Raw genomic sequence first — 24,852 nt, forward strand, 5'->3', positions numbered from 1 at the left:
AGAATGCATTGAAAGTTTTGCTGATAGCAAATGCTGGAAAAGCAGAAGAAACAATATAGTGGTAACACCAGTGCAAAATTTGTCTGTCTTGCTGCGATGTCATTTAAAATAGGATGCTTTTGGGGGAGGAAAAGAGTTAATATTTTAACTACGTCACTGTCAGTGGGACATCGGTGCCATTGTCTATAGATAGGAAAAAATTCTTAGAATGATATTACCTTGATATTCCTGGAAATATTAATTTGGCTGATAGTTATTCTATAAAACTTGGTCTTGTCTGTCACTGGCTCTATCTGTGTGCATCCTGAAATCAATAGTACATTAAAGAAACGGCATGAGGAAGGGTAAAATTCATAAATAATGAATAGCAGGCTTTACTGCTGGTGTTTCATTTCTGCTAAGAATAATACAAATTCTGTTGAAGTACCCTTGTGCTTCCTAACCTTATTGTACGCAAAACCATTAACGAAAATATTGATGCTTTCCTTTAGTGTCTCTTGTTAAGAAATGTCTGTGCAATACTTTGCCATGTGCTGCCAAAGGACAAAGCTGGAGCTTCTATTCAATAGAGGTGCAGTGAGGATATTTGTGTTAGAACTTACCTGCAGTCTACTGGCAGACCTGTAAATGAAGTAAGGCAATGTGAGGGTTGATTTTCATGACCGTATTTTCGGTTGTACAAACAATAAATCTTTGTGAAAGAAGATGCTTCCTGTGGCATGCAGGACACATGCAATTTTGCATGTGAGAGCTCGGTCCTTGCACTTTAAATCTGTGCATTAATTTTTTTCATTAGCTCTCTCTGCTTCCACATTCTGCACATTGCTGGCAAGCATGCATCAGCAATGAGACTTTCTTCACTAATGTGTCTGACATCTCTGAAATGTGACTGGTCAGAGCTATAGCTGATTCTTTTAAAGCTGGTTCCTTTCAAACCATTTAAGTAATTTTACCTGATATTACTTTAAATGTGCTCTTTCGGTGAATAGCTGTGTAGAATCAGCACAGGAAGAGCAGAGTCCTTGGCAATACTGGCTCAATTGCATCTGCAGATGAGGATTTAAAATTCTATGCAGCAGACAGTACCTCCAGCAGGCGAGTAAAAGGTTACTGCATTATTTTGCTTGTTTGCATCTGTAGTCTTTATCTACGGAAGGTTTTTTTTATTGTGCAATTTGCTGTGCATGTTTGTACATAGACCGGAAATGGATTTAAAAGAAACATGAATATCGAAAGGGCAGAGCAAGGTGAAGGGAGAGGCTCAGTTCAGCTTTAAACCAAGGAGAGGGAGGGGGAAGGAGGGGGGAGAGCAAGTAAAGGGGAGGGGAGGGAGCAGAAGAGAGATTCTGTTTGGAATGCAGCATGATAATGAGAAGTTTTCTGTAAATGTATTCGTTTAAGCTGCTTTTGTGTCACTTGCATTTGCTTAACCTTTTGATAAAAAGGATGCTGTTGAACGAGACAAGCACTGATAGCTCTATGAACGTGACAATTATTTCAAGTCAGATTATCCCATAATCAGGTTAAGCAGTTGTGTTAATGTGAGATGTCCTTTTAGAAATAGTATTGCATACGCTTATTAAACTAATTAATATGAGCTTTTTCCAGTGTTACTTCGATTTTTATATAGAAAGCAAAAGGGACATAGTTATTGCATTGGTATCTCTTGTAATGATGAAATATTTTCAATTGCAATTTCGTGTGAAAGAAACATTGAGTATATTTTTAACCAGGGTATATGACTTAGTAAAGGTTAGGAGAGCTGTTTAATTCAAGTGAGTAGTCAGACGTAGTTGTGCCTTTCTGTACTGCTTTTTCCTTTTCAAAGAGAAGGGCTCCTTGCAGACCTTCCTAAAGCTGCTTATACTAGCTGTCTGTAACTCGTTTGGAGACTTAGTTCCAGTACCTTTTGACATCCTACTTGAAATTCTCTTTTTTCATTCTAGGTTTAAATTATTACTGTTGACTTCTCCTAGTGTTATTCTCATTCACGTAGCTTTGTTGTAGCCGTTCTTATTTCAGGATTTAATAGACCCGAGTAGCATCTCATCCATTCAGACATGGCAAGTGACTTTCTTTTCTTCCCCAGTCATTGCAAGAAGTCAGTCTGAGCGCAGCACAAGCGAGGTCTCATCGCTCCCCCTGTGTGACTGGAGGGTCCTTGCCAGGCACAGGAGTTGCAGCACTCGGCAGCTCTGCGAGAGCAGCGCGCTGGGAGCAGGAGGCAGGGTGCTGGAGGCAGGGTGCTGGGGAGATGAGGGGCGTGGGGCCGGCAGGGTGGGGCTCTGTGCTGCTCGTGTGGCCGCCCCTGCCCGGGGCCTGGCCGGGATAGGCTGCGCTGCTGGGGGGGCTAAAAGGCCCCGAAGTGACAGGATCCACAGCAGGAAGAGTCGGTGAGCAGTTGGGAGGGACTGCCTTCCCTGCATCTACTCCTCTGCTAGGCAGCTGGCCTTCTCTTCAGAGCAGCTTACTTTGTAAAGGGGGAAACGTACACATCTTTTAAAGGCAAGGTTTTACTTGCTGATGAGACTGCTGACATCTTTTTTAGAGAAATATGGGCTGCTTTTCTGCTTAGCAGTGCTAATTTCAGCCAGCAGGCTGCAGAATGAGGCAGCTGGCCAATTTTGAGTCTGTACGGGACAGTGCCGGTCCTAATTCTGTGAGGAATAAACTCGTCTGAGTAAGTCAATGTGTGGCTGTGGCTGCAGCATTATTTCTTCTTTAATGAAGAGGCTGGGCTGTTCGACCTGCTGCTCCAATCTTCTATCTTTCAGCCATACAACACAGCAGTTACAGAGACTATCCATTGAATGTCTCAATCAGCCGAAGAAGGTAACTATATTTTACATTCTAAATATACCATTAAAAGGGTGCTGCATAATTTGGATTTACATGAAAAAAGACAAATTTCAGATGTTCTTAGCAGTTTTCTTGACCTTGCAGTAGCTATCCAATATCATTTAGCCATTATCAGGTTGTATAGCAATAGAAATGTGCTGCAGTAATTGATTTTGTAATAGGATCAGGTGATTTACTGGCTGCACTGACAACCACTTGCTTGCTTGTTCTGAGAAGTGGAGCACTCTAATGGATGTTTTGATTGCTGCCTTGAGTTGCTCTGAAACTGCTAGATGCTAAGAGATGCAACATCTAATTTGTCAGAGTAAAAACTTCTCCAGCTGTATTCTCCAAAAACAATGAAAATTCATTTAATTTTTTAATACTGGCTCTTTAGGTTCTGGGTTCTTTGCGTGATTGTTTGTATGTAAAACTGGAAATTCCTAGCTGACTTTGTGAATATCAGCTTATCCTGTGAGCATACCTTAAATCACATGAGCACACCTGTTACATGCATTTCCTGAGAATTTGGTTCACCCTGAGCTTAGTTCGAGGTCTAGGGGAGAGTAGACAACAATTCTTCATTGATTTCTATTGGGGGTATTATGTGTTACATGTTATGTTTTGGAAGCACGTGCTTTATCTCCTCCTCTTTACTTTCTGTGTCTTTTCCCCTCCCTTTCCTTTGTTTAAAGCTGACTGTTTGGAAACCAAACCAAACAAAAAATATTTCATATGAGAATATGGATTTTACTGTAGGAAAAAGTCCTGGGAGCTTTGATCCAGTGAAACTGGGGAGCTTAATTGGGTCAACCTTTTGGACCAAGCTGTCTTAGGCTGATAAAATTGAAACATCTTGTCTTGTTAAGCTTCTGTCTTACAAGAAACATAAGAGCATTCATCTCCAAGCTAATTGGAGAGTAGTATGAGCACAGTGGTTACTAATAGTTTACACATAATTCTTTTCACTTCAAAAATATGCTCTTAAGTTATATCCACTGTGGTGCAAGAATAAGCATTTATTTTGGAGTGCTTGCACTTTTAATAGTATATCATACATGATAGGAAGCTTAATGGAGATAAGTAAATAGCTTTTAATTCTTACACCTAGTTTTGGACTAAAAAAATGTGCCAGGAAGTAGAAGAGTCTCACGTGGACTCAAGTATGAAACAGACAAGAAAAACTTCAGTGCACTAAAGCTTAGAGGAGGACAGTCACTTAGGCCACAGGACATCAGTACATTGTGTACAATAGGTGATTTAAATACTAACTAAGCTGGAATGAGTAAAAATGTCTCAAGAACTGGTATGTGGACTGATTTTTGAGTTGTAATAGTTGAACCTAATTGTGATTACAATCAGTGAGCAAGAAACATGTAATTTAAACCAGTAGTTGTAATTTGGCTTTTCACTTCAAAGAAGGTAAATAAAAGATAATTGATGATTGTTCATACAACTTGGTACACATTTTTCCTCATGAGGAGAACCAGTCTCCTATTTCCTTGACTGCTCATGTAGTGTGCAGTTTGATGGTCGCCTTCTTAGCTGTGCTCTAACATTGTGAAGTGAGCAGAGTCTCCTTGCAGAAATAGGTTTGCTATCTCACCAATTTGTACGTGAGAAAGGAAACAAAAGTTCCTCTTTCTCCAGCACACAATGGGTTTTTGAGTCTGAAAGAACCGGTCATTGTGCTGAAGTAGCAGAGTGAGCCCAAACATGTTTTTGGAAGCTGAGCAGTCCTCTTCCGAGGTGGTGGTGGGGAGCAGGCTTCTCTGAGCAAAGCCTGCAGGAGTCCTCGGTGACTGTTAAGTCTGGTGACTTGACTTGAGGGTGGGGGTTCAGCAGTGATCTGACCATGTTTCAGTTCTTTGTATTGCTTTAATAAGCTTTAGGAAGTGCAGTTATTGGCTTGAGAAGCTAATTGAGAATCACTTCAATTTAAAGTTGTTAACCCGATGATAGAAATGAGCTTAAGTAGCTTGCTTTCACTTTTTTTAATGCATCTTTCTCAAGGTTAGCGTGCACTACCTAGGAATTTTGCCACCATAACGTATACTTTAAAAGTGTTTGTGAGAAAGTTGTCGTGATCTAGCTTCTAAACACAATGACAGCATAAATTATGCCCTGTCACTTAAGGAATGAGCCTTGGTAAATCACCGAGAAAAACAGTTGGAAGGAAACGGTGTTTTTCAGAGAAAACAGAAAAACAGGTTCTTGTAAAAATGCTGGTTTGTGTGCACAACAAAACATGCACAACTCCGTGAAACTGTAGCCAGGGCAAGAAGAAGTCCTTTCTGTTGACAGCAATGTATTACTGAAATAGTAGTAAGTAGTGATAATATGTTCTGCTGGAGTACTGTTGTGCTAGCAGAGCAGAATGAGTAATGGCACTAATTTAGCAGCAGTATCAGGACGGTTAGGCTGGGCTGTGTTCCGAGCACTCACCAACAGATCTATAGCTGCAGCTGCCCAAGCTGTGGGGTATCCCAGCACCCACTGCCTGCCTACGGACACAGGGGGCCTTCCAGCAGGAGCTACAGGGGAGCGCTGTCTGCTGTGTGGAGATGTCGCATGTATGTATTGGACTTGACGTATAGCACCCTAATTGGTATAATGATACTACATTTGTCTACTCTGCGTGTGTGGTATTGTATATGAAACATTAGGCAAAATATTATGGTAAACCTGTAGTAAAGTCAGAAGGAAACCCACTTTATCCATAATGGCACGCACACTGCTGAAAATTAACTTTGGTAATTAGGCCTTAGCATTTTCCAAAATTAATTTGTGCACCTTGTAGTAGGATGATTTTGCAGGCTTCAACTATTACATGTTTACAGCATCTCCTAGAGTGTTGGCCCGGAACATCTCCTCATCATGTTTTCCTTTATTTAAAAAAAAAGTGACAGATTTATATCAATTCTATAAAAGTCAGTGCTGCTAATAGCCATTTTACCTGATGAATTGGAGTTCTCACTGGTGTTTCTTGGAGAAATACTGATAAAATGGTATTTCCTGGAAAGACTTCGTTTTATTCAGTTACTCTTCTTTTTTCAGCTGGTCTAGTTATATCTGGTAGTGCTGCAATGTGATAGTCCTGGATGCATGCTGGCAGTTGTATATACCCTACTGCCATTTGGGGAGCTGGAAGCACTACGTGACTTTGAGTATTTCTTACACCCTGGAGAAGCTGCATGGTTCCTTTGGAGGTGTTCGAGGCCAGGTTGGATGAGGCCCTGGGAGCCTGGTCTAATATTAAATGGAGAGGTTGGTGGTCCTGTCTGTGGTAGGGGGGGGTTGAGATTCATGATCCTTGAAGTCCCCTCCAACCCAAGCCATGCTGTGATTATAAGATTTACCAACCTTTGCAAGAATCAAGTGAATAAATTACTGTATGACTTAAAATATCTCAGTCCTTTGAGAAGTTCTGGTAATTTCTGTGTTCTAGAGATGTAGCACAGACCTTGAGTCCCTCTTGATTTAGCCTTACAGTGACACTGATACCACCTGCACAACCAGTTCTGACTCTGCTTTTGTTGGCCATGGGCAGTGTGCGTGTGCACAAGCTTATGTTTGTGTGTGTGTATAAATAAATATATATAAAGAAAACACAGCAGCTAGAGTTAGGATTTGTTTTCGTGCTTGTTTCCAGCCATCCTCCAAAATGGTGATTTCAGAAACTTATCGTGGGATCTGACTGTCAGGCTTTGTTCTCTCAGAAATAAAATTTCTGATTGTAATTCTGCAGTTTAGATGGCAGTCCTAATGGTTCTAAAAGGAATTTGGCAACTCCCCTAGGGCTAAATTTATCTCTGTAAAGCTAATGGCTTTAAAAAAAGAAAAAAAGCAACAAACAAACAAAAATCAAAAGCTTTTATTAAAATGACTAGCTGTGTTACCAGAAAATATCTATCTTAGGTACATACCACAAAAGAAAAGCCCAAGTTTACCTTTTTAGGCCAAGACCTGTAATAAACTTCAGCTATTGATGAAAATGTATTTTCACACCTAAATAGCATGTTCAATGAAAGCTAAGAACTAAGACTTCAAGTCTGTTTTTGTGGAGATCCCAGCTTTCCATGTTTTGTTTATGACCAAAAAAAACCACTGGCCTTATTGTAAGGGCATTGAGTATTCCAGCAGACTGAGACACTATGCATTTCTTGTAGCCCCTTCAGTGATGCTATTGCATGCCTTCCTCCTGCATTAAGAGCTTAGTAAAATAATAGGAGAGAGAAGAGTTGCTAAATTCTTAGGTATGGTGGCCTACAGTTTTCATGAATGAGCTGGTTTGTGCTTTCTTCATTAACCTGGTGCATCTCTGCGTATTTCTGCCTTTCCACCACTGAGCACCTGGTCTTGTGACTGGGAAGCTGAAGGGTCACGGTGCTGTCTGTTCAAAGAGATGCCTCTGCAGTCAGAAATAAGGTAGCATGGATGGTGAATACCTTTGGAGTAAGTTCATATCTAAATAGCAGCAAACATTTTTTTATGAATAATCAGGAAGCAAAAACACTTCTCTTACATTGTTTGAATGAGGGGATAGAGGTGAGGATGAGGAACCGAAAGGAGGAAGGTTACAGCATGTGTGAGATGGTCATGCTGAGAAACTTCATGGGGAGGAAAGGGAAAGAATGAACAGACTTCAGGACAGAGGAGCTGTCCTGTTAACTGGTCTAGCCAGCTGCAGAATAGCAAAGGTTTCCTTTCCTTCTGCAGCCCAGGCTTGAGCTGTGACTCAGGGCATCTCCCTCATCCTTTTGATGCGAACTCCTCATCACTACAGAGCCATCACCCAGCATCATCTGCCCTGTTATCTATTAACTCTCTTAATGATTCCTTTTTCTATTGGTGTTTCAATTTTCTGTGGTCTTTCTCAAGGTCATATGACTTCTCTCTTTTTTAACATACAAAAACAAACAAAACCCAAACCAGCAATGCACAGCTTCTTTGGTACTGTTTTTCACTGTTGGTATAATGGAAAAAATGATGGCTGTGCAGTAAACAGCAGCACTTAGCAGTAGAATCGTATTACTGCTATCAATATTGGCATTATCAGAAGGACAGCAGTGTAAGAGAGAGCAGTGTCGTCTTGCTCAAAGTTAAATTTAGGATGGGGGGGGAGATGACATCTCCCCAAGGTACCAAATTGGAATGATTTACCAGGTTGGTAGATTTTCTTGATTCCAACCGACTGGTATCCTAAGTCGTGACTTGAGTACCATTACTGTTTTACCAGGGGCATTACAAGTGCTACAGCGCAGACAGTCCTGTAAACAGTACTGAAGACTGTGCGGTTCTAGGGGTTCAGATTAAATGTTGAAATCTCAATGAAACTAATTTTTGTATACAGTTTTGATAACTTTCCCACTCCGTAGTCCCTCAGAAATGTTACTTTTTGCTTGTTAAATTATGCAAGACAGCAGCAAGCCATAGAGAGTGAAACGCCTCCATGGCAATGGAGGTGTTCAGACTTGAGCAGAAATATCACTGGAGCAAAACCAACCATGCATTCTGGGCTTGGCTGGTTTGAAAGACCCTCCAGGTCACATTTTACCTACTGGTAGCTTCGTGTTCCTGACAATTCCTGCAAATGAATTTTGTCTCTTGTGACTCTTCTCTTGTTGAGTTTCAGCCTTAGAAGAAGTTGTTAGAAAGGATATGTGAAGAATAAGATAGATTTGGTATGAACCTTTCTGATCATTCTTGCGAGAATTTCACTTGCTTAAAAATATCTTACACCTTGTAAGCTGAATGCTGTGCTTGCTCAAGCACTGTTTAATAAAGTGATTGCAAAGATTTTTTTTTCTGGTACATTTTCTTTTTAAAGCTTCTATTCTGGAAATTTCCAACAGAACTTTTTTTAACAATGTTTATTTTATTTGTTTTAGAAGCTTTTTTAAAATATGTCCTAAACTGTCTTTGCGCTTATACTGTAATGGAAGAAAAGTAGAGAAGCAAATGTTGCATGCTGGTACATTATTCTTTGCAGATAATCACAGAATTAAATTGTAAGCGTAACAACTTATTGTGGAGACTTCAAAAGATGTATTTTTTCATTAGTACATATGATTTTTCTTAATTCCATAAGACGACTCTTTTTACCTTTATCTTCCCTTCTGAGATGTCACTGGTGATACTGTATTGATCTATTAAAAAGATTTGCACTGAAGCTTTTTACTTGATGCAGGCTGTCTTTTTCAATTATAGCTATGCCACTATACTGTGCAGAACACTGTAGTTAGGGTTGTGTCAGCATTTATATTTTAAATCCCTTGTTTTTATCAGCAACTTAATACTGGCAATAACAATTGTTTTGAGGCATATCCATAGCCTTCGCAGTTAGTAACAGTTCAGTCTTAGGACTACTCAGGTAAGTCTGAGCTAATGAAAGGTTAGAAGCTTCTGTTACAGTTTTTATCTGTCTGTAACTACTGTTTTAAGAGTTTTTAAGGCTGTTTGCTTACTTGAGGTACTGTTGTTCAGCATCTAGGAGCTGCAGATCTCACTGAACCAACGACAGAGTTGACAACAGCTCCTGAACCTTTTCTTTCCTTTTTGTTTCTTCCCAACCTTCTATTGCTCTGAGAAGGAACTGATGAGAGACTATCTCAGTTGTCTTGTTTTCTATATGGAGGTGCTTGTGTATGAATACAAAAGTAACGCGTGCAGAGGGGTTGGGGTTATTTTCTGCTGATTTTAGAAACATAAAGCACAGTAAGAATAAACAAACCACCAAAAAAAGTTCCTGATGTTGCAGATTAAAGCTGTTGGAAGCAGCTGTGCATGAAATGTCTATGCTGGCTGAAGATGCAGAACTCGGCCATATTCCCTAACAATCGGAGCATGAAGGAACATGAGTTTGTTTTTCCTGAGTGTTGCTGGTGAGCATGCCCAGCCTTTGCTTGAAGGAGTGAAGCACTCCAGGCCTGCTTCAGTATCTTTCTTATCTGGGAAAGGCATAATTACATCTGTCATGCTCTGAGAACAGAGCAGAGGAACTGCTTGGGTGGGAACATCTCCCACAGCAGAGAAAACAGCCCAGAAACCCTGCAAAACAAAAACACAACAACACCAAAAAAGATTGAAGAGGTGAAGCTGTGGTGGAGCAGTGCTTTGAGTTCTAACATGGCTATGGTCTTGGTTTCACAGTTTAGTTCAATGCAGCTAACTTTAGCAAAGTTAAAGCACAGTCTTGTCTTCAAATGGCAGACAAAATTGCTTTCACATTGTATGTTTCTAAGATAAAGCAGTCAACAGCAAAACATACCTTATGTACCATAGCACTGAGCAACCCAGGAAATACGATGTTTCTAAGGAGTGTTTTATTGTGCTGCCACTGAATAATGAGAGCAAAAAAAAATCTCAGCAGATATATCTGTGCTCTGTGGGCATGTGCGTATATGTGTATATATATATGGGCCCTAGAGACACAAAAAAGAAAGTGAGACTTGTAATGTGTATGCAGAAAGAAATAATGACTCATTCTCACATCTGGAGTTAGGGAAAAAAAGAACACAAAAACGTGTCCCTGTCTTTTAAGCATTTGTTTTTTTTCCCCACGGTCTCTATAGTCTTTTTTGGAAATGTGGACCTTATTCCTTTCTGACATGTCTTTACCAGTACCTGGGTAGTCCATGAGGGGTTGTATGTCAGCTAATGCAGCTGTTATATGAGCTTTTTCTGTTTTTTTCTTTTTTTTTTTTTTTTCCCCTCCAACCTTTTTTGCTCCATCTGCTTGCATGGTCACTTTCATTGTTTTTACTTTCCCAGGTGCACTGTTGTCAGTAACAGTCAGTTTGTCCCTTTTTCCCTTCCTTTCCTCAAAGAATGCAAATTTCACCTTTCATTCCTGCGGCTGCTTACGCCCATACTCAATACTCAAGACAAGGAGTAATATAATTAAATTATGGTATATTCATATCATACACAGAAGCATTTTTCTACCCACAGCCACAGTTATTTTTCACAATATCCTGAGTGACAGCAAACTATTTCTTGAGCAGTTCTAGATGTCATAAACCAAGGAAAAGAAATAATGTGGACTGAGTGGTAGTGCAGGAGCTAGGGAAGCAGAGCTCTTTTTTTTTTTTCTCTTAATGCTGTGGCAGCCTCTAATTTTGAGTGAGAATTTACTGATGAATGATAGGTCACTAATGGTTTTCTTTTTACCTAGAGGTATACCTGTAGTACAGTGATGATTTGATATCTTAAGTTGTGAAAATCATGTTGCTGACTTAGTGCAATACATCAGAATTGTTGCGGTGTGCCAGCTGAATTTAAAACAAAACATGAATTAGCAACCCAGTAATTCAAGTTAGTAACATCAGTAGTTGCTACCTGTTCCATTTGAGGCTTGATTTTTTTAATTATAATTTTTTAAATTTATGTACATGCTAGCTGATGTGCTGTCAGCTTTCATTGTGGAGAATGGCAAAGCTGCAATGGCTATAAGTATATACATGCTTACAGATGCATTTGGAGACTTTCCAGTATTGTATTCACACAATCTATTTCTGTAACCGAGGCTTTTTTTAGGCTTGCTTATGTGTTCATTGATAGTTTCTTCTGTAAAAACATGTCTTGTGATCCCTGTACACAGAGTGTTTTTTAAGTATGTTAAGCATCTTGCTCAGCTGCGTACTACTGGCATTTTTGAGTTTAGAAGAATGAGTAGTTAAAATATTTTGTCTGAGCTTCGTCCTTAAAGAGCTTCACCACAAAAAATTGGTGGGGGAAATAAATAATACTGCATTTGAAGATAATTGCCATGCAAAAGTTGCAACATAGAGTAATCTTTCCTAGACCACAACTTTCCTGATCACATTGGTGACTATTGCTTCCACTCTGGGCCAACTTACAGAAGACACATTTTTATTTATGAAGAACATGAATAGATTCTTATGTTTCAGTCTTGACTTAAAGGTATTGCTTTATGCAATGTTTAACAATCCTTTCGCTATTTTATAATGGTTATTGTTTACATGAAAATCTTTTCCCAGTAGTAATCTGCATTCAAATTCCTTGTGGTCCTATACCTCTGTAAATCAGGTTGCAAATCCCACTTTGATGGTTGTGAGCTGTTACACTGAACAAGTGGCTGCCAAAGGTAACAAATATGACTTGGGTTTTGGAGCATTTCAAATCCTGTTTGAGGTAGAATGGGAAACCCACCCCCTCCAACCATCTAGGTGTACATAAAAAATGCCAAGAAAAAAAAATTATCTAAAAATGCCAAACCCAGTCTTTTACATAATTGTTGCACCATACTTGAATAAAGGAAGGAGACTCACACTTTCAGAGTCTGGGGAACCTTCACTGTAGGACAGGGACTTTTTTCCTCAAGAGAGGTGCAAAGATCCTGACTAGCCACAGCTCGGCAGGGTAGTGTAATGTTTTGTAATAGCTGTTAGTTATCAGCTTTGCTATGGGTGGCACTTTTCTTCTCATCTTGAGCGAAGGAGGATCAGCTAATTTTTTTTAGGCATTAAAAATACAGGGAAAATTAACCATAAAAGCAATCTATAAAAAAAGGTGAAGAATAGCATTAAGAGAGTAATTTTCCTTCTTAATCTCTTAAAAAAAAATTTTAATCAGGACCTTTTCAGGCATTTACATGTGTTGAAATACGAATGGAAAGTTTGTTTTACCAGATCCAGGTGAGTTCAGGACAAAATATATGGAGATTTTCACAACTAGGTCTTAATTTGTCCTGAGTACTTCAGCTGTCATCTGATGTACTTGAATGTGCTGGCAGTAGCAAGTGGGTACAGGATTTTACATCTGTACGTCAGTAGAGGCTGTTTCACTCAGTGCTAATACACAGAATGACTTCTTGTCCGTGTAATTGCAGTGGATTACAGAAGTGCTAAAAGCCAGTGGCCTCCTGTTCTTGTTACTTATAAAACAAGCCTTTAATGTGAGTCCTTTTATGTCTGCTAATGTAAGAAGTACACTTCTAATATTTCTCGTGTGGTCTCTAGAAAAAAAATAAAGTGAAATATGAAGAATCAATATGGAAATTACTGAGTAGCTGAGAAACTTCTTACTCTCCACAGTGAAAATGTATCATTAAGAGATGCTATCATTAATCTTAAGGAGCAACAACAGAAGACGAGATAGAATTAGGATGGCAGTTATTACAGGCTAGACCTTAGCAGTGCTCTTCCCTTTGGAAGTTGTTAGAACAGCTTTACTGTCTGTAGTCTCTTAAAAGGTAACAGTAAGATGGCTTGCTATGGTATTTCTTAACATACGTTAAATTTTGAGTTAAATAGGTGAGCCAATCTTGCCTGTCTTTTGGAAGGTACTTGAGTTGAACTGGAACAATTAGTAAGATTCTCTTCTTGGTGCCAGCTACGCTCTTATGTTGAACAAGAAACTTCAGGGTAAATTTATGTGTTGAGAAGTCTGTAGTATAATGGCTGTCTTGATTGGGCTTGTTGTTTCCAATTCTTTGTCTTCACCTGGAAGCCTATCTGCTCCTTTGGAGAAGATGAGTATTTTATGCCGTGTGTTAATAAGCATGCTTTATTTAGTAGGGAAAGGGTTAAATAAGAAACTAATGCATTTATTTCAAGGCAACACAAACTGAGGAGAAAAACTGGTATGAAAAATGTTGCCTGATTTTGGAAAAGAAAATTTCTGTTACTGCCTCAGATCAACTTGTTTTCAATGACAAGTTGAATCCTGTTATAGCAAAATTGATAATGAATTACTGTTGTTATTCAAACCTCATACAGTGCTGTAACATAATCCTTCTAAGTTGGTGAAATACAGAAGGCTAATCCAAAAAGTGAAACTTCTTTTTACTACTCAAACATTACTCAAGGAATCTATAACTGAAAGAGAACATGGAGACATATGAAACCTAAATTTCTGAACGTAACACAATAGCATCTTCTATCACTAAAGTTTATGGACTGAATGTGTGGGGGAGAGAAAAATATGCCAGAGTCATTCCATTTTTCCTGAGAAGGGGACTGAGATTTCATGTCAATTGTCAGTGGACTAGGTCTCTGTATACTGAATGAGGTAGATGCTGCTCCAATGTGTGTAGCTGATCTTTGACTTAGATAATTAAAACTCTACGTGTAGGAACTACGGAAAATAAAATACATATAAAACAAGTACCTGCTTGTAGGAGTATGTGAGAAATAAAGAGGTGATGGTAGTTCACTGGCTGCATAGCTGTTTTTGATCTGTTTTAGCCGTTTCATCTGAAAAAAATTTGTATCAACATGTGCAGCTTTGCAAATATGTGGCTAATTCCCTGAACAGGAAAATTTTGGTAGTTGAATACTTAGAACTTGTGCTGTTGCTTTTAGAAGGATGGCTGTGGTGGATGTCCTGATGATGCGTAGGTGGCAGATGGTATCAAGCTTCACTTGCAGCTGGCATTGCTTTTTGCTTTTTGAGGGGGAACAGTAAGGATGTGCTGGTATTTTTAAATTTTATTTAGCTGCTTCTATTCATGAGTAAGTTTTCATGCATTTACTCATGCTGTTTGAATGCAGCTATACCTTTTGTTTTTTTTTAAAAAAAAAAACTACAAAACAAGGTGTGAGAGAGCTGCTTAAGCTATCTTTGCTGCTGACAAATGCAGGTCATTTTGTTTTTCCTGTTTTTCTTTTGATTCTGTGAAATTCGTTGATGTCTCCAAGTCAAAATATTGTTATTACTAGATATGAGGGAACCTCATTTGCAGTCTTCTAGTACTAGTCCTGAATGTGTTTTTGCATGTTTACTCAGTGGTTTTTTTCCTTGGATCCTTTTGCAAATCTGTTACACCGTTTAAGTAACTCAATTTTTGCTCAGGGCCACACAAAGCTTGAATATCCTTTTACCACATTCATGATATGATACTTGGACCATGTTTTATAGCCTTTGTGCAAATCTATGATCTTGAAAAGTTGGATGTGGTGAATAAATAAATCGTCTCTCAAGTTCTTTTGGTACTTCATGCTGAGCATTGGAGCTGCTTTATGTATCAGTCTGGTTGGTGTTCTTTTTGTTGGTTTAACATCTTGACTGTTAGATTTTCTATTAGGAAAGTCTTGTTCATAACAATATCACTTGTGTTGCAAGGACAATGCTGCTTGGAATCACTTCATCTCAATTGTAAGAGAAGCTTTAAATATTATTAAATTAAGGAGTTGAGTTTTTTGACTTCATGACAGTGTTCCTCTTCTAGATGTACAAAGCCAATTTGTCTTGAGGCATAAAATAAACAATCAAGTACTAATGTTATGAAGTGTCCATTTCTGCTTGTTTCAGCTGTTGCTAAATATAAAAATTGATATGCTGGAACACTTACTCCTGAGTCGTCAACTTTTTCCAAGCCCTGCATAATACAGTAGATCAATAATGCACTTTCTTGGCTATAGGCGCTGAACAGATCTGATCCTGTTTACTCTGTATCTAGTAATGAATTATCTATAGTTTGTCTGAGGCCTTATATTGTATAATTTATTCAACTCTTCATGGTTTTTTTTTTTCCCTTGCTATCTCTGTATACTTAGTTCACTTCTAGTTTTAAGCTGTCACACCTGCCTGGAATATTCTCAGTTGTAACATACATCTTCTGAGTTAAACTTCAGATTTCTGTTCAAAATATGCTTTATCCGTCATGTCATGAGCAAGTCCCACTTTCCTGTGTTAGCACTTCCAATTTGCTTGTGCTGTATTTGAGGAACCAGCAAGCAGCAAATCTATGTGTTGCAGGCAAGTGTGTGTTGGTTTTTTTTCCGTGTTATTTCTCTTGATCTATGGTTATGGATTCTGATAAGCAAATCTGTTACAAAGCATAGATGGTGGACTGCACTGTGCAAGAGAGACTTGCTTTGCTCTCATTGCAGAGTTACCTGTCTATGGACAGTGATAAGTCCTGGTTAGCATTTGTCAAATCTGTACTTGGGCAAATTGGAGCATCTGTATTTGGATTTTACATTACGTACTGTAACCTATTCGCAGGTGATACACACATTAAGAAGCAAGCTCTATTGTGCTTCTCGCACAGCTCCTAGACTTGAACTGTTTTCAGAAATGTATGGAGGCTGCTTAATTGTTGGTATTGCTTAGTGGAAAGGGTAAATGTAATATATAAACAAGCAGGGATAGATTAACTTCCTAGATTCTCTCACAGGATATGGTAATACTCGGAAAGATATGTCAGACTTGACTTTCCCTCCAATTTTCTCTCAAAAGGGCAGAGCTTTGACATGCCATTTAATTACCATCTTTCACTACCCTGCTGTCTTTCGTTATTATTGCTGAAGCATACAGTTGGCATGCATGTGGTCATTACATAAGCAAATGAATGACAGGTCAAAAACAACTGCAAATACTTCTCAAAATAAAAGCATATTTTGGACTTTTCATCACGTCTTGTAAACTTATAATTTATAACTCCTTTATAAAATATAAATGAATATATGACCCACAAGTGTTGATTTTATTGGGTTTTGTGTTAAGCTGTCTTGGAAGTAGAGAATGGCACTGCTGCTGCCAGAATAGAAAAGATTCAGTTGATGTAGATTGACCTGCATCCTATTTCTTTATTACAACATATTACAACATCTGTGAACACTCTGTGGCTATCTCTGTGTTGATGAGGATTTGATAAGAGCACCCTGTACTCCTCAACTACGGTACTGCATTTTGTAGCTAGAGATCACTAGGTTTTCAGACATGCCAAACTTACTGCATGTACATGGAACATCTTACTTTGTTCTCTCCTCCACATCACTGCTTTGTTTAAAACAAAACTTGTGAAAATATTATTGATTGGTTGGTGATAGTCTCATCAGCCAGGGGATGCTTTAAGTGCTTTAAACGTAACACATTTGGTTGTTCCCTAGATAGTGTAGCACAGTTTTGTTAACCTGAAAGTTATTTTTAAAAGGATATTTTTTAAGAAATGTCAAAAGGTTAGATTTCAGTTCGTTAGTTTTGGATATAATATAAATTGTCTTGCTTTCCTGCCTGTGTGTCTGCTGCATCTCAGGGTCTTCTTGTGTGTAAATTGATGACTTTGCCTTCTGTCCATAGATAAGGAGTACTAGGCAAAGTTATTTTCTCAGACCTTTCTGGAGAAGTAAATAAGAAAGTGGTAGCAGAACAGAAGCAGATGTGAGTGTATGTAGTGTAATTGTGGCAAAACCACTATGTTCTTTATCTTTTAAAGGGCACTTTGTCATAGTTAGCAGCTGTGGAATGTACGTGGCCTTGCATGGAATGTCTCTTTGAAGTCTCTCTCGAAGGGATTGGTGATGTCTTCGCTTGTATTTGTAGACTTGTATTTGCTAGATTTATGAGGTTATTGCAAGTACCTTAGGAAGCATAACTATTTTGGGAGGTAAGTACTTTGGCCAAATAGTAAATTCTGTGGTGTGTTTGCCATCTGGGCATTTGCATGGCCTCTTTTTTTGTCCTTGAAATTTTGTCCTCATGAGCTATCTCAGAATGATTGTTTATGACAATGCCAAAGAAGGAAGAAGCTTACAAATTAGGGTCATGAGATATGATTATTCAGATAATTCAGTTTGACCAATACTCCACTCTTCATTTATGAACAAAATAACAATAGTTTTTTCCCTGGACAAAACTGGGCATTTTCATCAAACTTGCAACTTTTCCTGTCCTTAAAAAGGAGAAGTGGAAGGTAGCAGTTTGTCTCTGTATGTCATCTGTGTGGTTCACCTGATTCCTCTAAGTTTGAAGTTACCTCTAGAACTTGATAAGTTGTAGATGCCAACTTCTTTGTAAGACTTGAGTTGGAATCCTTGGTTCACTTCCAGCGGCTCTTATCAATGTGGAAAAGCTGTGAAACAGAACAAAATATAAATTTGAAGTGTGCTTTAATTTTCTAAGTGGGTGCTCTTAGGTTGCAGTGAGCAGACATGGCTGGCATGGATAGTAGGAATTGCCAGACCCAGGTGCAAGTCCTTACACTTGGATTAGTGGAACCTCATGAGGTTCCCCTGGGCTCCCTGCTGCAGTTTCTCTAGGTTCCTCATGTGTGTCAGCTGCACCATACAGTTGTTCAGTAATCTTCCCTAGCAGAGAGGTGAGGCTGACAGGTCAGTAGTTCCATCAGTCCCCTTTTCTAGCCTTCTTAAAAATGAATGTGGCATTGCCTTTTTTCCAGCCACCAGGGTCTTCACCTGACATCCGTGCCTTTTCAAGTATCATTGAGAGTGGCATGGTGACTGCATCAGCCATTTCCCTTGGGACTTTGGCATGCGTGTCTCTAATTGCATTGTGGTACTGCTTGTGCAGTTGCTTTCTAATCTATTGCAGGCAAAACAAATCTGCTTTGCTAAGAACTTATAAGCTAACCTGGCTCATTCTGACTCAAGTGGATTAATGATGCTTATGTGCACAGGTATGTCAGGGGATCTGGTTGGATACAGTGATAAGCAGGTTGAGGAGAGGCTGAGCTACACCTTAGGAAGAGTTTATGCATCTACCTAAACCTCTGTTTTTCTAGAAGTTTATTTGAGCAGCTTAGTTAATGCGTCAGGAACTGTACTTTGAGACCAAAATAAATCCAAAATAAATCTTGTGCACTTTATTCCAGAAAGCTTACAAAATACTTTCTGATAGCTCTAAGAGCTGTTACCTACTCTTGCAACAGTTGTTGCCTTTGGTGTAGTGGTTGTTGTTTCTCTTATTGAATCAAGATACCTGATGCACTTAAGGAGCAGGGGGTTTCAGGTCTGTGTGTGCTCTTGAAAATGGCTTAGCTTGGGAACATATTCTTATCTCAGTCTAAGTAGCAAGTGCAGATCTGTAGCCCCTGTTAGTGTCACTTCCCCATGTTAACTACAGTACCTTTGAGAATGGCTATGAATTTCTTAAGAATGGACAGCAATGTGTTAGTACTACACTGAGCAGGAAATAGGTTCTTGCTAGTCTTTGAAATCTACAAGTGATGCCACTAGGAAATGCAAGCATATCTCAAAGCCCAATTTCTGTCTTTGATTCTTACTGGAGGAAGAAAATTTCTTAGCCTGATATCAAATGTTAAAATGATTGAAATGTAAATGCAAATCCCTGAATTCAACTGCAATTATTTTGTGTAATGAAGCTTCTGTTGAGCAGATAGCTAGCTCTGATTTTCTGGTGACCGCAAAGTGATTTTTGAATTTTGGATAGAATGGTACCATCTATTAATCAGTCTTGCATCTGAGAATGTGGAAGCCCAGGTGCAGTTTATAAGAAAAATTAAGATGGAAACAGGTGTGAAAGCTGTGGTGGATGAATTGGGCTTCATGTTGTCAGCTTGGTTTATACTCTATTCTGTTTTCGTCGTTTTAGGACTAGACTTCCTGAGAAGTTGAGCTGTTCAGTGAGAGAGCCTTTCCATTAGTAAAAGCCTTGGGCTGGTGCAGTGTGAGTGATTACTGTAAGGAGCAATTTACAGTCTTCAAGCTGTGCCTATCATAAGACAAAACCTAATCAGCCAGGTTTTCCCTTAAGGGCAAGTACAGACACTGTTCTTGTTGGTGCTACAGTTACTGCTAACCAAAGTATTATTTAGCAAGTCTTCCAAATTGGAATTATGTCATTAGAAACAGCTGTAGTGAAATAAAACAACTCAACACATATGTGTCGGGGATAAAACAGTATTCTGAAATAATGTTAAATTGGCCTTAACATTTTGAGTCATGTATTTTACATGACTTTTTACTGAGCATCTTTTCTCTGTTAGAAAATGAATGACCAACATAGAAATGTGCCCTACCTGTTCCTTGTATCCTTGAGATCTGTTTCTCTTCTGTTCTCTTCTGCATTAGATTCTTCAGGCTCCCCTTCCTATCAGTTTGAGGCTGTATGTGGCACGTATGGAACAGTCTTCTCTCACAGGCTGTACCATATCAGCTGCTTTAGATTTCCACCTGCTATCGGCTGTCTAACAAATCTCCCTGTGAACATCAAGACGCCCTTCACGAAGGCCAAAGTAACTTCATCTACTTGCTTCAGAAATGTGCTGATGTCTAAGAACTGAGTGGCAGCTGTGTAGCATAGCAGCTGACCTTTGCAACACTGTACACCTGACATAGCAGCAGGGACAGACATCAGGTCTGCATGGGGAGTAGCACGCTCTGTGTTTGATCAATACAGCTGGTGCTGTTCGACTCTGCTATCCTAAAAGGATAGCAATTCTCTTCAACTGTGTGCATCTGCACTGACAGCACCCTTGAAAAGTCAGGAGGATGGATTGCCCTGTAGTAAAGGTGGGTCAAGACAATGACATCAGTGCCTCTACTCGTTTACAGCTGCCATTTTGACGGGTTCACTGTCACAAATAAACTATCCTGGCCTTTCCACATCAGCATGAGATGCAGTGGTTCATCTGTGTGGCCCTGACATAGTAGTGTTTTGGTGAGATGGTAGTCTGTATCAGACACATGCTTGTGGTGGCTGATTAAAGGCATTTATTTAGAATTGGTAACTCTTCCCTCTTCCGCATTGTCAGGCAGGTGATACAAACACATTTATAAAGAGAGGCAGAAGTTGAGGATGCTGTTTCTTAATACAGTCCATCCCAGACTTAAAGCAGTCTGTATTAGGAAAAGACACTAAAGTGCCTTTTTAACTCTTCAGATATCTGCTAACAAGTGGGAAGACTAGCCTCATTTTTAAATTCATACGTGTTGTCAAAAAGAAAGGACTAAAATAAAAAAAAAGGAGGAGAGGGGAAAAAAAGCTCTGAAATGGTTGAAATTTACTTAAGTGGTTGTTGTAAATGTTGAGGGGTAATGAGATAGCAGCTAATGAGTCAAACTATAAAACTGAAGATATCAGTTGTCAGCGTTTGGGAAAGGATATGGAAGAGGGAAGAAATGCAATTCAAACGAGAAGTTTGTTTCTCTTTGGCTTAATTTGATTTGGGTGCTTGGCCTTCCTGCTAACTTGGTAGGATTTACCCCTTTATCTACTTTGTGCATATGATGATGTTGAGGTTAGGAAGCTCTTTTCTGTACTCCAAGAAGAATGCTGCTGCTGTTGTCAGTTCCAGCTGTACCACACATGTAGATACAGTCTCTGACAGATGTATCCATTCTTCCTAATGTGAGTTTAAAGCAAGCGTGTCTGCATAAAAGAATTGTATGAAGAAATGCACTGGTGTACCTTGGGGTAGCAGGAGTCTCTTCTCTATTCCTGCTTTCTTTGCTGTATCATTCTGCAATGTGGATGCTGCTAAGTTAATCTTAGCTAAAGTTAGTTAACTGCTAAGTTAATCTGCTAAATCAAGCAGCTTTTACTGGTGTGTCTTTTCTCATGCTCTAGGATGAGTTAGTTGTGCCAAAATATCCATATTGATGTGGAAAAGAAAGAGAATTTATCACTAGCTTTCAATTAAAAAAAATGCATCCCTAACATTTTCCTGACCTCTGCAAAGTAACACAGCTATTTCTCTGCTGTTCCTATGTCAAGTTCAAAAGACAGCAAGTTGCTGGGCCAGTGTATTAGTTGAGGCTTTATGTGGCTTCTGTCAGCCTTAATAGCCAAGGTTAGATCCATAATACTAGCAATGAAATTTGGCTTTTCTTATTGAAGAATTTAAGTTTCTGAGTAGGTAGTCATGTTGCAGTTGTGTAGATCTTCATTGGCCTTGGGGCTGCTTGTCTTGGAAGGTTGTATAGGCTGCTGTCCTCAGAACAGTTCACATTAGTTGCTTTTTGTGGGCTGGCAGCACGGTGTGTGTTTGCTCTTGCTGGTGAACTTGTGGGCTCTCCTGACTTTGTCTGGAGGGGGTCTGGGGGGTCTCAGGTAGTTGGCTGCTGATGGGGCATTGCCAGCAGTATTCTGTGGCAGAGGGGCAATAGCATCTTATGTGGTGTTAGTCTCAGAAAAGGATCTGTCTCTGCTGCCTGTTATTTCATCCAAATGTTCTGCTGCTGACTGTGCTTCTTAATCAGTGACTGGAGTAAGATTCACAGAGAGCTTTCTTAAGGGCATTAAACTAATAACAGTAATTGCAACCATTTCCATTTTTCCACCGGAGCCCGTTAAGTGTCTGTCTGGGCAGAGGCCAGAGGTTTTTTTTTGATGAGGTGGGTTATCTTCCTCCTTCAAATCAGGCAAGCACGGTGTTGTTCTGCAAGGTTAGAGCTTCGATCTGCTGCCGGAAAGCCTCCCAGTGATGCAGAGAACATAATGCAAAGTAGCCAGTGTGTGGTTAGCAGCATTCTGGAGATGTGAGGTTAATGAGAAGGCATTTGCTGTTTTCAATACAGTGTGGAAACAATTTTATTTTTTATTTTTTTGCTTTTAAGTGAGATGCTAAGAGGGAGTTGCTCTGCTGTGTCCCAGTAGTATGTGACCTTGTCTTACTTAAGTCTTCTGTGAAAGACGCAGAGAAGGCAAACAAACTAACACATTAACAGATTTCAGCAAGTGTGGTAAATGCTGCTGTTCTTCTTTTTTTTGTATTTCTTCTATTAAAAGGAAAAAAAAAAAAGGAAAAAAAAGTCAAAGACTTTGTATCAGGTGTTGATAAAAAGGCATTTAATGAGTTTGTTGACTAACTGTACGAAGTATGTTTCTTGAATTCATCTTTGAAAACTGAATATTTAGTACTGAGCCAATATTGCCAAGTGGATACTGCACAAAATCAGATTGAATACACACAGCTGAACATTTCATGAGGTAAGAATTGGGACAGTGGACAGATATTCTACATAAAATAGGTATTGCTTGTTCTTTGACTGCAGCCTCATGGGAATGGTTCTGATCTGTATTTTTCTCTCAAAATGGTAAAACATACTGGTGTTAATATTTTATGTTGATTGCATAAAGTGTAATTTCCTTCACGACCTGATCCCCAGCTACCTTTTCTTATCTCAGAAATTCAGTTTATAACTCTCCTGAATCAAACTTAAATAAAAAAAACCAAACCAAAACAAACAAAAAAACCTCAACAAAAATCAATTTGTCTGTAATATACTGCAGCCTTTTACTCCCAGCTGCATTAGCAGTGCTAACAGAATTACTTAATTTTTTCCCCTAGCAATTAGGGCTACATAACAGCTGAACATTATAGATAATAATCCTTCAAACTTGTTTAATGAGTAGGCAAATGAAAACAAAAAATGCAAATAGAAATGTTAAAGTTGCCTGAAATGGGAGATACTGAATTTTAAACACTTTTAATAGTTTTAATATAAACATTTTCAAATTCTAGTCACCAGCCTCGATTCATGCTTTCCTCAGCTTCTGTCCTACAGGATTTTCCTTTCGTTTTTAACTAGTGGCACGCTTTTCAGTGAAAGTGTGTGTTTTCACCTGCTTGTGCTGTCATTATGTACTAGAGCTGTTCATCTCAAACAGTTTGGAGCTACAGAAGAGTTTAGTACTTAAGTACTAACTTAGAGTTAGTACTTAATTTCTTCTCCTTCCTCCTATTTAAACTTAATTAAATTCATTTTAAAATTAACAGTTGCTTTCTGTCTTCAAGGTCTTTCCCCCACTTTAAGTGAATTTTACCTATTTTGTCCATCTCTTCTGTTCTGTGTTCCAAATTAACCTTTTATTTCTGTGTGTATGCCTGTTTGTGCTGCTCTTCTGCAGCATTTGAATTAGAGATTCTGACCAAGAAATCATGCTCCCATTTTGCCAGAAGCTGACACCAGCCATCTGCTAAAATTGCAGTTCGCTATCAGTAAAACCCATAATTTGGGGAAATGGACCCAAAATGACTTTTATGATTAGTGGACAGGAAAGAAACAGAGACAGAGAAGTCAGCTGGGTACTCCATAAATCACTTTGAGGTTTTTAGACCTAGCATCTTAATGGCAGCACTCGTGCTGCCAAATGCTGTTTTGCTTTTACCTTCAAATACTTTGCATTAATAATGAGCAGCTCTGCTTGGAAGTTATTTGTGAATTGCTCTTAAGATGCTGCTTTGCAGAGCGGCACCATGCTAGGTACAGTCTGTGTGAATGGATTCAGAAAGCAGTTCAGCCTAATGCCATGCTGAAGGTTTTTTTGTTGGAAACTCACTGCTGCCCTGAGGCTATGTTTCAGACTGTTGCAGATGCTTAAGACAGTTTTGGCTGTGCCATTACTGCCCTGTGTGTTAAGCTTGGTAGTTTTGATCTAACTCTACAGTGCATCTGCATTTCACCTGTCTGCTCTGTTGGAGCAGTGGGGAGGTTGCCTGTGTGTGTTTCTGGGCAGAGGCTAATGGCACTCTGGTAGCTGTGTTTGTGCATAGTGTTCCACAGCTTTTAAATGTGTGTGTTAAACTCGGAGTATTTTTCTAATTTAAGACTTACTGGTGATAAATTTACTGTCTTCCTACTAAGCTGTTACAGTGAGTAGTTGTTCTTGTATTGAATTCCATTTGGATTTTTCTGAATTCAGCATTCAATGGTTGGATATTGTTGCTTCTTGCCTATTAAATGAAATCATCAGGTTTCAGCTAGTTCATTGAGATGCTTTGAAACAAACTACTTGTTTCTGCGCAATATCCATTTTGCTCCTTTACTTAAAATAGTGCGCTATTGAGCAGTTGTTTTGGGGTTGGTTGCCTCTGTTGGAAGCTAGAGCTTAATTAGTGTGTTATGATATGCACTCAGCATGGCTTTACTGGAGTTCCTTCTAGAAAGCAAGAGCAGGAGTGTGACCTTCCGTTCTCTGCTTTTTTACCTATAGATAAAAGACCTTGAGCTGCATAAAAACATCTTAAGTGTTCGTTCTTCTAAGCAGCTGAGGTCTCCGTATGCGTTCACATTACATTTACTATTAGTGAAGCTGTCTAACTGACCTCGAGGGCTTTTGATACTCATAGGTCTTCTAGTCTGAGGGTAGAAAAGCATGTGGAAGAGGTGAACACAGTGCTGAGTACTGTGGAGGTTTAGGGTCAACTTGGAAAGCTATCACGACAACCTCAGACCCCTGAACTCCTTTAACTTACTTTTGGGGAGGGGCAGGAGAGGCTAAGCCAAGCCCCGCATTTCCCAGACTAACAGGTTTTAAGAACTGCTTAATCTCCTGCTGCAC

General features: G+C 39.2%; 1 protein-coding gene across 3 annotated transcripts in view; it reads left to right on the forward strand.

Annotated features, from left to right (window-relative positions):
* FBXW7 (F-box and WD repeat domain containing 7) overlaps window positions 1–24,852 on the forward strand; it is a 160,047-nt gene that overhangs the window by 33,902 nt on the left and 101,293 nt on the right. The window contains exon 1 of one of the 3 annotated variants that reach the window (XM_090138531.1): window positions 2,674–2,832. The exons of 1 other annotated variant lie outside the window; for it this stretch is intronic. In XM_090138531.1, the coding sequence (XP_089994657.1) occupies window positions 2,689–2,832 (144 nt within the window). In that variant the 5' untranslated portion in view covers window positions 2,674–2,688. Of the gene's footprint in view, window positions 1–2,673; window positions 2,833–5,243; window positions 5,412–24,852 lie in introns of those variants that run through there. One more of the 3 variants, XM_090138532.1, reaches the window with a different exon arrangement.

The sequence above is a fragment of the Phasianus colchicus genome, chromosome 4, assembly GCF_987193195.1.
Source record: "Phasianus colchicus chromosome 4, bPhaCol1.hap1.1, whole genome shotgun sequence".
Taxonomy (NCBI): Eukaryota; Metazoa; Chordata; class Aves; order Galliformes; family Phasianidae; genus Phasianus; species Phasianus colchicus.